This window comes from Myotis daubentonii, chromosome 14 (assembly GCF_963259705.1).
Source record: "Myotis daubentonii chromosome 14, mMyoDau2.1, whole genome shotgun sequence".
NCBI classification, from domain to species: Eukaryota; Metazoa; Chordata; class Mammalia; order Chiroptera; family Vespertilionidae; genus Myotis; species Myotis daubentonii.
This window is the reverse complement of record NC_081853.1, coordinates 30,927,276-30,939,376: the sequence shown is the minus strand read 5'-3', so window position 1 is coordinate 30,939,376 and position 12,101 is coordinate 30,927,276. Positions and strand designations below refer to the sequence as shown.

The 12,101-nt window shown below is 38.8% G+C and overlaps 1 protein-coding gene across 7 annotated transcripts in view; it reads right to left on the bottom strand.

Moving 5' to 3' along the window:
- STAG1 (STAG1 cohesin complex component) overlaps positions 1 to 12,101 on the bottom strand; it is a 350,463-nt gene that overhangs the window by 17,456 nt on the left and 320,906 nt on the right. For 6 of the 7 annotated variants that reach the window (XM_059663860.1, XM_059663856.1, XM_059663857.1 and 3 more), the window contains 4 exons: positions 11,744 to 11,836; positions 8,434 to 8,608; positions 6,799 to 6,938; positions 7 to 108 (listed from right to left, as the gene is read on the bottom strand). In XM_059663860.1, the coding sequence (XP_059519843.1) occupies positions 7 to 108; positions 6,799 to 6,938; positions 8,434 to 8,608; positions 11,744 to 11,836 (510 nt within the window). The remainder of the gene's footprint in view (positions 1 to 6; positions 109 to 6,798; positions 6,939 to 8,433; positions 8,609 to 11,743; positions 11,837 to 12,101) is intronic. The other variant, XM_059663859.1, reaches the window with a different exon arrangement.

Below are 12,101 nucleotides of genomic sequence, written 5' to 3'. Positions count from 1 at the left end.
TCTTACCTGCTGCAAACTGAGAATGAGAGTCTTGGCACATTGAATTTTATCAATCTGCCTGGTTTTACTCAGTGTTTCCTTAATAATATCACCATAGTCATTGTAATACTGTGAAGAAAAGAAAGAAATCATTGTTTTAAAATTATTGAAATTTCACAAGACATAGAATGGGTTGGTGAAAAAAAATAGGTGAGTACAGAGGTATTTAATTTCTTAATCATAAACACAATGAGAATTTAAAGATTTTGTCTCAAGTTAAAGGAATATACATTTGATATTTAAGATTGTGAAATCCTACTACTAATAAAACTAAAAAGTTGATAATTCCAAGAGAAGAGAAGTCATATAGGGTAAACAGAATTCCTCATTCTTTTAACATAGACTCAAAAGACACTATTAAAAGGTGACAAATTGAGGAATAGACTTTGGTAGAAACTTCCTTAAGAACTAAAACGAAAACAGTTAAAATTGCTTACCTTGGGGAAGTGGGCCTAAATAAGGGGGAAAGGTAGAGTAGGTAACAAACTTAACTTTTCATTTAATACTCTATGTACTAGCTTATTTATCTCCCTAACATGTCTATATTTTATTATTATAATATAAACAGTAAAAACATTTGATTTTCAACAGTGATTGAGAAAAATTTAATTTCTTTTTTTTTTTTTAATATATTTTATTGATTTTTTACAGAGAGGAAGGGAGAGAGATAGAGAGTTAGAAACATCGATGGGAGAGAAACATCGATCAGCCGCCTCCTGCACATCTCCTACTGGGGATGTGCCCGCAACCCAGGTACATGCCCTTGACCGGAATCGAACCTGGGACCCTTCAGTCCGCAGGCCGACGCTCTATCCACTGAGCCAAACCGGTTTTGGCTTAATTTCTTTATAATTCAGTTTTTTTTGATACAGAATGTAAAAAAAATTTCCCTTCTAGTAAAAAATTAGGAAAAGTTTTATTTGAAACCATTAATCTGAATTTTATTTCCAAGCTAAAACTTAAACCCTAAACCTATGTGAAGAAGTGATTATATTAGCCTACCATGATATGAGGTGCAAAGAAGGGAAAATAATTCATAAGAATCATCCTCTAGCCCTAACCGGTTTGGCTCAGTGGATAGAGTGCTGGCCTGCGGACTCAAGGGTCCCAGGTTCGATTCCGGTCAAGGGCATGTACCTTGGTTGCGGGCACATCCCCAGTGGGGAGTGTGCAGGAGGCAGCTGATCGATGTTTCTCTCTCATCGATGTTTCTAACTCTCTATCCCTTTCCCTTCCTCTCTGTAAAAAAATCAATAAAATATATTAAAAAAAAAAAAAAGAATCATCCTCTAAGTGCAATTAAAAACGATCTCAATGTAGGAGAAAAAAGAGAAAGATATACTGAAATACTAAAGTGGGTCAACGAACAGATTGCTAATAAATTCAGATTTTTAATGACTACAGAGACGAGTGGGGCAAAACGCCACATAACCAGGGATATAAAACAAAGGGTTATTAACAAATAGTTATTAGATTACTCACAAAAAGATTAAAGCCTATAATTATCAGAGGTGTGCAAAATTTTGTAAGGATTTTAAAAGGTTTGGAAAAGACTCACTTCTTGACACCAATGCAATATTGTTAAGTACTGACAAGGAATAACCATGGTAAGCTCATATTCATTCATCCAAACCCTGCCTAGACATTAGTTTAGGAAGCCTTCTCTGATTCCTCTCACATAAGTCTGTCTCTATATCCTATGCTTGCTTTAAAATTTGTACATCTGTCACTACAATAATTATGCTGAAGTTTTATGGAAGGAGCTAAGTCTTGAAGCTAAACAAACCTAAAATGAAATCCCAATTTTTGCTACTTTAATGATTGTCTGATCTTGGAAAGCTACTCAACCCAACCCTTAACTTCCTTATTTGTAAATGATTTGATTTTCTACCTCATAGGGTTACTGTAATCAACAAAAATAATGTAAAAGCCTTAGAACAGTGTCTCAAATATAAATAGCACACACACACAAAAAATAGGCAACCAAAAAACAAAACCTCAAGCAAAAAACAAAACAAACAAAAACATAGGCAACTATTCATTAACTTTATGTTTACATTTTAGTTTCTCTATTAATCTACTAGAGGCCCGATGCATGAAATTCGTGCAAGAGTAGGCCTTCCTTCCTCCAGCTGCCGGCACCGGCTTCCCTCTGGCACCTGGGACCTGGGCTTCCCTCTGGCCGCTGCAGGCACCCAGGACCTGGGCTTCCCTTGTAGCCCTGGCTTTGTCTGGAAGGTCATCTGGAAGGATGTCAGGCCTAATTAGCATATTATGCTTTTAATATTATAGTAGAGGCGGTGTTGGTGGTGGGGAATCCCCTCAGCCCAGCCTGCACCCTGTCCAATCCAGGACCCCTTGGGGGATGTCCGACTGCTGGTTTAGGCCCGATCCCTAGGATCGGGATCCGGCAGTCAGACATCCCTCTCACAATCTGGGATCATTGGCTCTTAACTGCTCACCTGCCTGCGGGCCTGGTCGCCCCATGCAGCCTGCTGCTTAGTCGTTTGATCGCCTCTCACTAACCTCCCTGCTGGCCTGGTCGCCCCCAACTGCCCCCCCGTGGGTCTGGTCGCCCCACACAGCCTGCTGCTCAGTCGTTTGGTCGCTCCTCACTAACCCCCCGCCAGCCTAGTTGCCCCACACAGCCTGTTTGGTTGTCCGTTCAGTTGCGATGGTCGCTTAGGCTTTTATTATTATAGATATAAGCAGAAATCATGTCTTTTTAAAATCTCTGACCACCTGATTAGGTCCTGATTTTCGGCACAAAAAAGAACCCCCCAAAACAAAACAAAACTGGCTACTTGCACAGTGCTCGTCACATTTCAGTGTTGACAAAATATGATCAATTAGTTACAACATCATAACTATAACTGGATTATACCTAAACATGGATAAAGACACAATGGATCTATGGCATACAATATTCTGATCACGGGAAAAGTAAAACCGTGTTTCTGACATACGAATAAGGCCACCCACAACCACAAGGTGTTCTCTCTTATCTGTGCCTGTCAGACTACGTTATAAAGATTTCTGAGCACTGCTTTTTTAGAGGATTAAGAGCAAAATGGAGCTTTTGGAAAGAAGAGCAGCCAGGAAGGTAAGTACCAACCAAAATTGTCATAAGAAAAATTGATCAAAACACTTCAGTATCTCTTTACTTCCCTAGGGGAAAAACCCAAACTTCTCATACAGCATATTGGGCCTAACTTGTCACTTTCTTTTTTCAAAATTTAATTTATTGAGTTTTTACAGAGAGAGAGGAAAGGGGAGGGAGAAAAAGAGAAAGGGTAGTTGAGGGAGGAAGGGAGAGAGGAACATTGGTTTGTTGTTCCACTTTCTTATGCATTCATTGGTTGATTCTTGTAGTGCCCTGATGGGGGATTGAACTTTCAACCTTGGCATAGAACAGTGATGGCGAACCTATGACATGTGTGTCAGAGGTGACATGAGAACTCATTTTTTTGGTTGATTTTTCTTTGTTAAATGGCATTTAAATATATAAAATATCAAAAATATAAATCTTTGTTTTACTATGGTTGCAAATATCAAAAAATTTCTATATGTGACACGGCACCAGAGTTAAGTTAGGGTTTTTCAAAATGCTGACACGTCGAGCTCAAAAGGTTCGCCATCAATGGCATAGAAGGATGACACTCTAACCAACTGAGCTACCCAGCGAGGGCTCTGTCACTTTTAAAAAATCTTATCTCTGCCTCTGTTTTCATAAGCAATCTATGTATCAAATTACTTGCATTTTCCCCAAACAATTCATATTCCTCTGTGATGTCCATGAAGTTCAGTCTACAAGTCCTCCCACTACTTCTTTGCTTGACTAATTTATGCTTAACTGTCTCAGATGTAGTTCAGAAGTCACTTTTAAGCAGTTTTCATTAACCCTCATATTTTACTCTTTTTTTTAAATATACTTTTTATGATTTCAGAGAGGAAGGGAGAGGAAGCGAGTGATAAAAACATCAATGATGAGAGAGAATCATTATCCAGCCCACATCTTGGACATGTGCACTGACCAGCAATCCAACCATGACCTCCTGGTCATAGGTTGACACCAACCATTGAGCAACACTGACCAGGTAATGCTCACATTTCTCAAGAGTTGGGTATCTGTTTTAAGGCTACCCTACATATACTTCTGTATAATGCAATTATTTAATTACTTGACTCTATCCAGCTTTAGACTGGAATTAAAGCAGAGATTAAAAAATCTTCGTAACTTTAGCTCTGGCAAGCAACATGGTACACAGTTGGCATACTTATAAAAATGTCTGAAGAGATGTCATAAGCTTTCTGCCATGTTGGACAAGAGAATACAAAGCCACCCTCCTGGCTGGGTAGCAAAGTTGGTTAGAAGAGCATCGTCCCAATATACCAAGCTTTGGGGTCTGATCCCCAATCAGAGCACATACAAGGATCAACCAATGAATGCATGACTAAGTGGAACAACAGATCAATGTTTTTCCCTCTCTCTGTACCCCCCTAAAAATAAATAAAATCTATACATATAAAAGCCTAAGCAACCAAAAGACTGAATGACCAGTCACTATGACACACACACACCATTGGGGGCAGACGCTTAACGCACAAGCTGCCCGCTGGTGGTCAGTGTGCTCCTACAGCCAACCTCCCATGGCCAGCCAACCTCCCATGGTCCCTCCCTGTGGCTGGCTGGCCCCAATTGCCTATGCATGAATTCGTGCATCGAGCCTCTAGTCCAGGGGTGGGCAACCCCTGGCACGTGTGCCAAACATGGCACGCCAGTAACTTTTGCTGGCACGCAAAACCCTCTCTTATAATTTTCCACTTACAATTTTTTTCTTCATATTGACTTTTTATTTTTCACATAAATTCAGTGTAGGTGCATCTTAGATAAATAATTTTACATAACAAGTTATCTTAAAGACCATAGACAAGGATTAACGAGAGAGGGGAAGAGCAATTTCTATGCCTCTGCCTTAACTCTCCCTGCCTTCCTAGATCTGACTAGTGTTTTGGTTTCATCCACATACGCTTGTGAATCTTTGCTCTCAGTGATGCATTTTGTTAAATCTCATAATAGGAGTAGCCTGACAGATGAAAGTAGTAGCTCGTGCATATCTCTGAAGGTCACGAAATATAAACCTGATGTAAATAAAATCTCGGTCATCAGTGATGCAGCAGCAAAAGTCCCACTGATAACATCAAACGGAGTCATAAAGTTTTCTGTCGGACTATCAGTGTACATGTATACATTAAAAAATAAATGTATTTTTCATCATCATATACTGTGTTTTTGTTGCTCAAATGAATTTTATTATTTCTTCAAGGTTCTTCACATATGTACACCTTAAGAGATATCAAGTAGGTGTAACATGTTCTCAAAAAATTAGGGTTGGCATGCAGAAGAATTTTGAGTCAGAGATTTTGCTGGTTTTGGCATGCACTCACAAAAAGATTGCCCACCCCTGCTCTAGTCCTATATAATAAAAGGCTAATATGTAAATCGACTGAATGGCGGAACGACCAGTTGCTATGATGTGCACTGACCACCAGGGGGCAGACGCTCAACGTAGGAGCTTCCCCCTGGTGGTCAGTGCGCTCGAACAGGGTAAGCGCTGCTCAGCCAGAAGCTGGGCTCATGGCTGGTAAGCACAGCTGCAGTGGCAGGAGCCTCTCCCTCCTCCACAGCAGTCAGACATCCCCCAAGGGCTCCCAGACTGCGTAAGTGCGCAGGCCAGGCACCGGGCCTCTAGTAATAAATAAAAATAATAAAAGAGAATACATGGCCTTGGCGGCTCTCTATGGAGCATGCCTGCACCATTTCCCACTCCCATCCACCAGGTGTGTTTTCCTTGCTTCTCTTTTTCTCCTAACCTCTAAGTGCCCTTCTTTTGCCTCTGTAACTTGTTTCCTGAGCCCATTTTTTTCTACAGCTCACTTCTACTTCTGTGGCTTTCTAAATAAACTTTTCCTTATTTAAAAATAAAAAAAGAATATATGGCCTCATGAAAATAAAAACGCATTCTTTCATATAAATGTGAAGAACTCCTACTTTATGGAATTGATATAATGATATAAAATTTATACTTATATAAGAGACAGAAACTTTAGACATATAAGAAATCATCACATATCCTATATAATAAACAGGTAATATGCAAATTGACCATCACTCCAACACACAAGATGGCCACCCCCATGTGGACACAAGATGGCCGGCAGGGGAGGGCAGTTGGGAGGGATCAGGCCTGAAAGGGAGGGCAGTTGGGGGTGATCAGACCTGCAGGGGAGGGCAGTTGGGAGGGACAAGGCCTGAAAGGGAGGGAAGTGGGGGGGGGAATCATGCCTGCAGGGGAGGGCAGTTGTGGGGGACCAGCCTGCAGGGGAGGGCAGTTGGGGGTGACCAGGCTGGCAGGCAGAAGGGGTTAGGGGCAATCAGGCTGGAAGGTAGGCGAGCGGTTGGGAGCCAGCAGTCCTGGATTGTGAGAGGGATGTCTGACTGCCCGTTTAGGCTCAATTCCACCGGGATCGGGCCTAAACGGGCAGTCGGACATCCCTCGAGGGGTCCCAGATTGGAGGGGGTGCAGGCCGGGCTGAGGGACACACACCTCTCCCTTGTGCATGAATTTCGTGCACCGGGCCTCTAGTATATACATAAAAGCTGTGAATTTTGGCTTCTGTTACCATCCTTTCTTTCATTTTAATTACAAATTTCTCTGCCAATTAGATGAAAAGAGAAAAAAGAATACAAAAATATACCTTCATGTAGTGTTTAAAGATGTCTGCAGCTGCATGCATGTCAACAATATCATAAATGATAAGTTTGCTGAAGGCAGCAAGTAGATTCCTTCTTTTATGTAAGGCCTCAATTTTATTTGCTTCATCTTCTTCATCACCCTCTAACCACAGAAAATAAATTATGAACTTTATCCAAGATAAAACAATATAAAAAATCTATATAATAAAAAACCAGCTTATACCTTTATAAAAAGGTATAATTCAGTTTTAGATGGGATGAAATAATGTTATACTAATTATTTGAGGGTGCTATATTTAGTTAGATGATTATCAAATATTTGCTAGGTACTAAGGTTCCTATTTTCTAGGAGACTGTCAGAGCAAAGACTAAAATAAGAAAACCACATGTAAAAAGATGATTTTTTCTGATATTTTCATCATAATACTATTGTCTGTTTATTTTAAAGTGTGGTCTTATTTCAATATTACTTATTTGCTAATATATTTCCACAGAAAAGAAATTTTTAAGTCGCAGGAAAAAGGTTTTCCTTTAGAAAAATACATGGGGGAATAATGGCAATATATGGGGGAGTTAATTTTCAATGCTTGTCCTAAACATGGTCTACAGTATCAGCTGAGAAATAAAATTTATTTTGCAAACCATATTAAACACATATATATTAAAAAAAAGCCCTATCAAATGCTTTTAAAACAAGTAGTATTTCTTTCTTATTTATTTGTTATTTACTCAGGACCTATTGACTAGTCTATTTCTAATCCTAGGGAAACTTTCTCTACAAGGCTGAGATGATAACATTTACCACATTTTTTTTGTTTCAGGCTCTGTACTGATCCTCTCATATCTTAACCTGCCTTTATTTGGAGACAATGTTCGTTCTTCCCATCTTTAGATTCATAAATAAAACAAAAAACCCCCAAAATAACCCCCCAAAATTCTCTTCAATTTCTTTCTCTTTCTACTAATTGGTCCAGCTGTGAAGCATCAATGCTTGGAGAAGTTGGAAGTCTTTTTGCTTAAAACAAGTAGCAGGTAAATTTTATCTTTTGAGATTAATGTGGACTCTAAATAAAGACACTTTGATTCATAGTCTAGTATAGTCTAAAATGTTCTGTTAATAAAGAACATTCTAATAGCACCAAAATAGATCTGTGGATCAGATGTGCCATAGATCTTATTTTAGAGAACTTAAATTATCTTTTTCACATATAACCTATATAATTTATTTACGATTGTTTACATTCCATCTAATTTTGCTAATTATCATTCTGCAGGCTCAGCACAGTTTTGACTGGTGAGGTTTGATAAGTCTTTCAACACTTAATATATTTTGTTAACTTAAGTACTATATGAGAAAGGAACTCTGATGTTTTCCCCTTCAGAAAAACCGTGAAACAAAATCTATCCCACATATACATTTTGCACGTGTGAAGTGAAAATGTATAGAATTATTCATTAGAGCAAAGGAAGGAGACTTCACTGTGCATTTTTATTAATTTTGGTTTCTGAATTACACAAATGTATTATTTTTTTAAAAAAGGAGAAATTCTAATATTTTAAAAATTTGAATATTTTTCTCATATCTTTTGGGGCTGGTAAAACAAGATCAATAGTGACAAGATGATAGCTACAAATACCCATGCTCTGGTTTTCCTCATCTTGGTCAATGAAAACGTGATCCATCACAAAACTGAGGAGTTCAGACTGAAGTCCAGTATCTGGATTAAACACCAAAGGCTGAAGGCCTTCTCGGCCACCTGTCATTAATTGGTGGCTAAAAATCATCAAAAGATCACAGAGTAACATGAAAGCCTAGAATGCAAAGGAAATTCATTAGTAAAATATTGCTACAATGACAAATCAATGTTAATAAAAATATACTAAATTAAGTATAGTTCAATAATAGTATCATAATAGAAACTTTGGGTATTTAAATTCCAACTACTTAGTTTTAAGTTTCTAAACTTAATAAAACTAAACACTAGTCATATTTAAGACTCCTCCTTCCCCAAATATAATCTATTTCTTTTATTTGATTTTATTAACTCAAATACTGATTAAGAGATTTTTGACTTGACTGTAAAGATACAATGAGTTGAACTCAACTCTGGAAATACAAAATTGATACAATAAATTATGACAGTGGTTAGAAATCAATCATACACTGCTTAATCAAATAATAAGTATAAATCTTAAGACCAAGTATAATTTCATAAGTTACAATGCAGTACTATAAACCTATAAGCTACTATTTTGGATTCTTTTTTCCCCCTCACATTTTTTAATTAAAAAATTTTTTTTTAATGTTGGCATTATTGCAGGAGTCCCCCACATCCTTGCCTACCTCCACCCTCCCCTGCCTACCCTTTCCTGAACTTTACCAAATTACTGTCCATGTCCACGGAGTATGCATACATGTTCTTTTAAAAATCTAATGCAGCCCTGGTGGTATTGCTAAGTGGTTAGAGCATCAGCTTGTGCACAGAAGGGTCATGGGTTTGATTCCCCGGACAAAGGCACATACCTTGGTTGTGGGTTTTGCCTCCCCCTTCTGCCTCCCCCGCAACCCCGCATTGGGATGCATGCCAGAGGCAACCAGTCGATGTGTCTCTCTCATATTGATGTTTCTCTTCCTCTCTCTATCTCTCTTCCCCTCCCTCCCTTCCTTTTACTCTCTGAAAAGCAATGGAAAAAATATCCTCAGGTGAGGATTTAAAAAACAAAATCTAATGTAAAAAAAAATCTCTAACATTACATAAAATGAAATTCAAGACCATTTACATAAAAACCAGTATCTAAAGTTTCCCAACAAATTTAATCATTTAAGGCAGGGGTGGGAACATCCAGCCCGCAGGCCATACAAGGCCCAGGAAATCATTTGGTCTGGCCCTGGCAAGGTATTAGGGGTGAGTTAATTAAATGTTTTACCAAATATTACAGGCTAACTTTAAGTTGATAATTTTGTATGGCCAATGAATGATGTTATAAATATCCAAATGGCCCTTGGCAGAAAAAAAGGTTCTCCAACACTGATTTAAGAGAACTTTCAATGCATTCCCCCAAGGAGAAATTATTATAGTTATGTTGCCAAATTTGTCCTATTTTAATGGGTGGTATGAAATAAAACTGTCATTAGTTTATTGTAATTGAAAGGTTTTGTTGGTAACTGAGGGCTCTGATATTTCAAAACAATCTATTCACCCCCCTCCAAAATTCATTTCTATGGGAAAATACAACTTTGGCATGTATTTGGTGATTGCCATAGACTTCGCTATAAAACCTCCAGCAAGACTCATGACAATTCATGCTCTGACTACACAACCATGAAATATATAAGCCTATTTAGAAAAAGCCACTTGAAAAGAGGAGCATAAAAAGAATCCAGACCTTTTGTTTTTCAGCCAAGGCCAGCTTTTAGTTTCGGGTATCACCAAATAATGATGACACAAAAAACACTGAATTTTTTGGTTTAAATGTCCAGAGCTAGGTAATTTTAGACAGCACTGGTGGCAATCAGAGATTTCGAGAACAAGGTTTAGGGTAGATCATCTCTGTTCCCATTCTAAGTTAGATGCTGATAACTCAATAAAGAAAACCCATGATAACCTATTTGTAAAAGATTTAGCAAAATCTAAGTACTACTGTACACTTTAACTAGACTAATTAGACTTTATTTCTAGCCCAACATCATAATAAAAACAGCATGGAAAATGTACGTTCTGTTTCATATTAAAGTACTTCGTAATAGAAAAACAGTAAGATAGCTGACAAAATCACTCCATGGAAATGGTATTGTCTTGGGCTCTACTTTGACCCTCTTTGGACTGCACCCCTTCCCAATAATGAGTAGTATGTTGTACCAATTGTATATGCCTACCTGCATCTCTACTTCTATACCACCTTCCAGGTACAAGGACTCAGGAATTTCTTTTTTTAAATCCTCACCCGAGGATATTTTTCCATTGATTTTTATTTATTTATTTATTTTTTAAAATATATTTTATTGATTTTTTACAGAGAGGAAGGGAGAGGGATAGAGACTTAGAAGCATCAATGAGAGAGAAACATCAATCAGCTGCCTCCTGCACACCGCCTACTGGGGATGTGCCCGCAACCAAGGTACATGCCCTTGACCAGAATCGAACCTGGGACCTTTCAGTCTGCAGGCCAACGCTCCATCCACTGAGCCAAATCAGTCAGGGCTCCATTGATTTTTAGAGAGAGTAGAAGAGAGAGGAAAAGACAGAGAGAAATATTGATGGGAGAGAAACACATCAATTGGTTGCCTCCTGCATGCGCCCCAACCAGGGTCCAGGCCAGGGAGGAGCCTGCAACTGAGGTACCTGGCCTTGACCAGAATCGAACCCAGGATCCTTCAGTCCACAGGCCGATGCTCTATCCACTGAGCCAAACCGGCTAGAGTGACTCAGATTCATTGCCTTAACAAATCTGATTCTGCTACCAGAGCCTGGACAGGATTCTTCTGCAGGCTCACTGCATCCCCAAAGCACATACTCCTAGGTCCCAGGGTGGTCAAGGAGCAGCTGTTTGAGGGGGTGATGCTGATAAAGTTTGGACATGTGAGCTAAGTGTTCACATGCATGTATGAGAAGTTCTGCCTAGTGTGGGAAAGAGCTGAAGGTGAGATGAGAAAAGGGAGGCTCATAGGCCAGCCCTCCATGTTCTGGCATAGAATTCTTAGGAGTCAATAATTCTAATTTGCACCCAGCCTTCTAGGTCAGCATACTTGTCAAGGTAAAAAAGACATGTAACAGGTTTGTTAGATTGCTTTGTAACTTAAATATTTAGGCATCTATAATCTTGTTCTAGGTCTCATTAATGTTAGGGAAAAACAAGCATGCTAAGAAGTACAATAAAAAATTACATCTTACATGTTCTGTAATGCATTTGAGTTACTTTTATTGGGAGCTTTTAATAATTTCTTACCTGTTCCTTTACTGGAGTATTAACATTAGATAGGCACTGTTGGCAAACAGCCAAAAAGGATTTCACGGTTTTCCTCAATACCAACAAATCCTCCTGTAAGACACATTCAAATTTGCAAGCATGAATTACAGTATCCTAGAAAATTGACCCAAAATAAATAATACATGGCAAAGAGCCAAATTGGCTCAATGTCAAAGAAAGTCATAAAACCAAATTTCTTGTTGGGAACCAAACCATATAGTTATTTCCTAGTTCAGCCATCGCCAACCGGTGAGCCGCGGACCATTGGTGGCCCATGAGGTCCGAAAGGTTGGCAACCGCTGTCCTAGTTATCCTAATAAAAAGGGCCAACAAAACT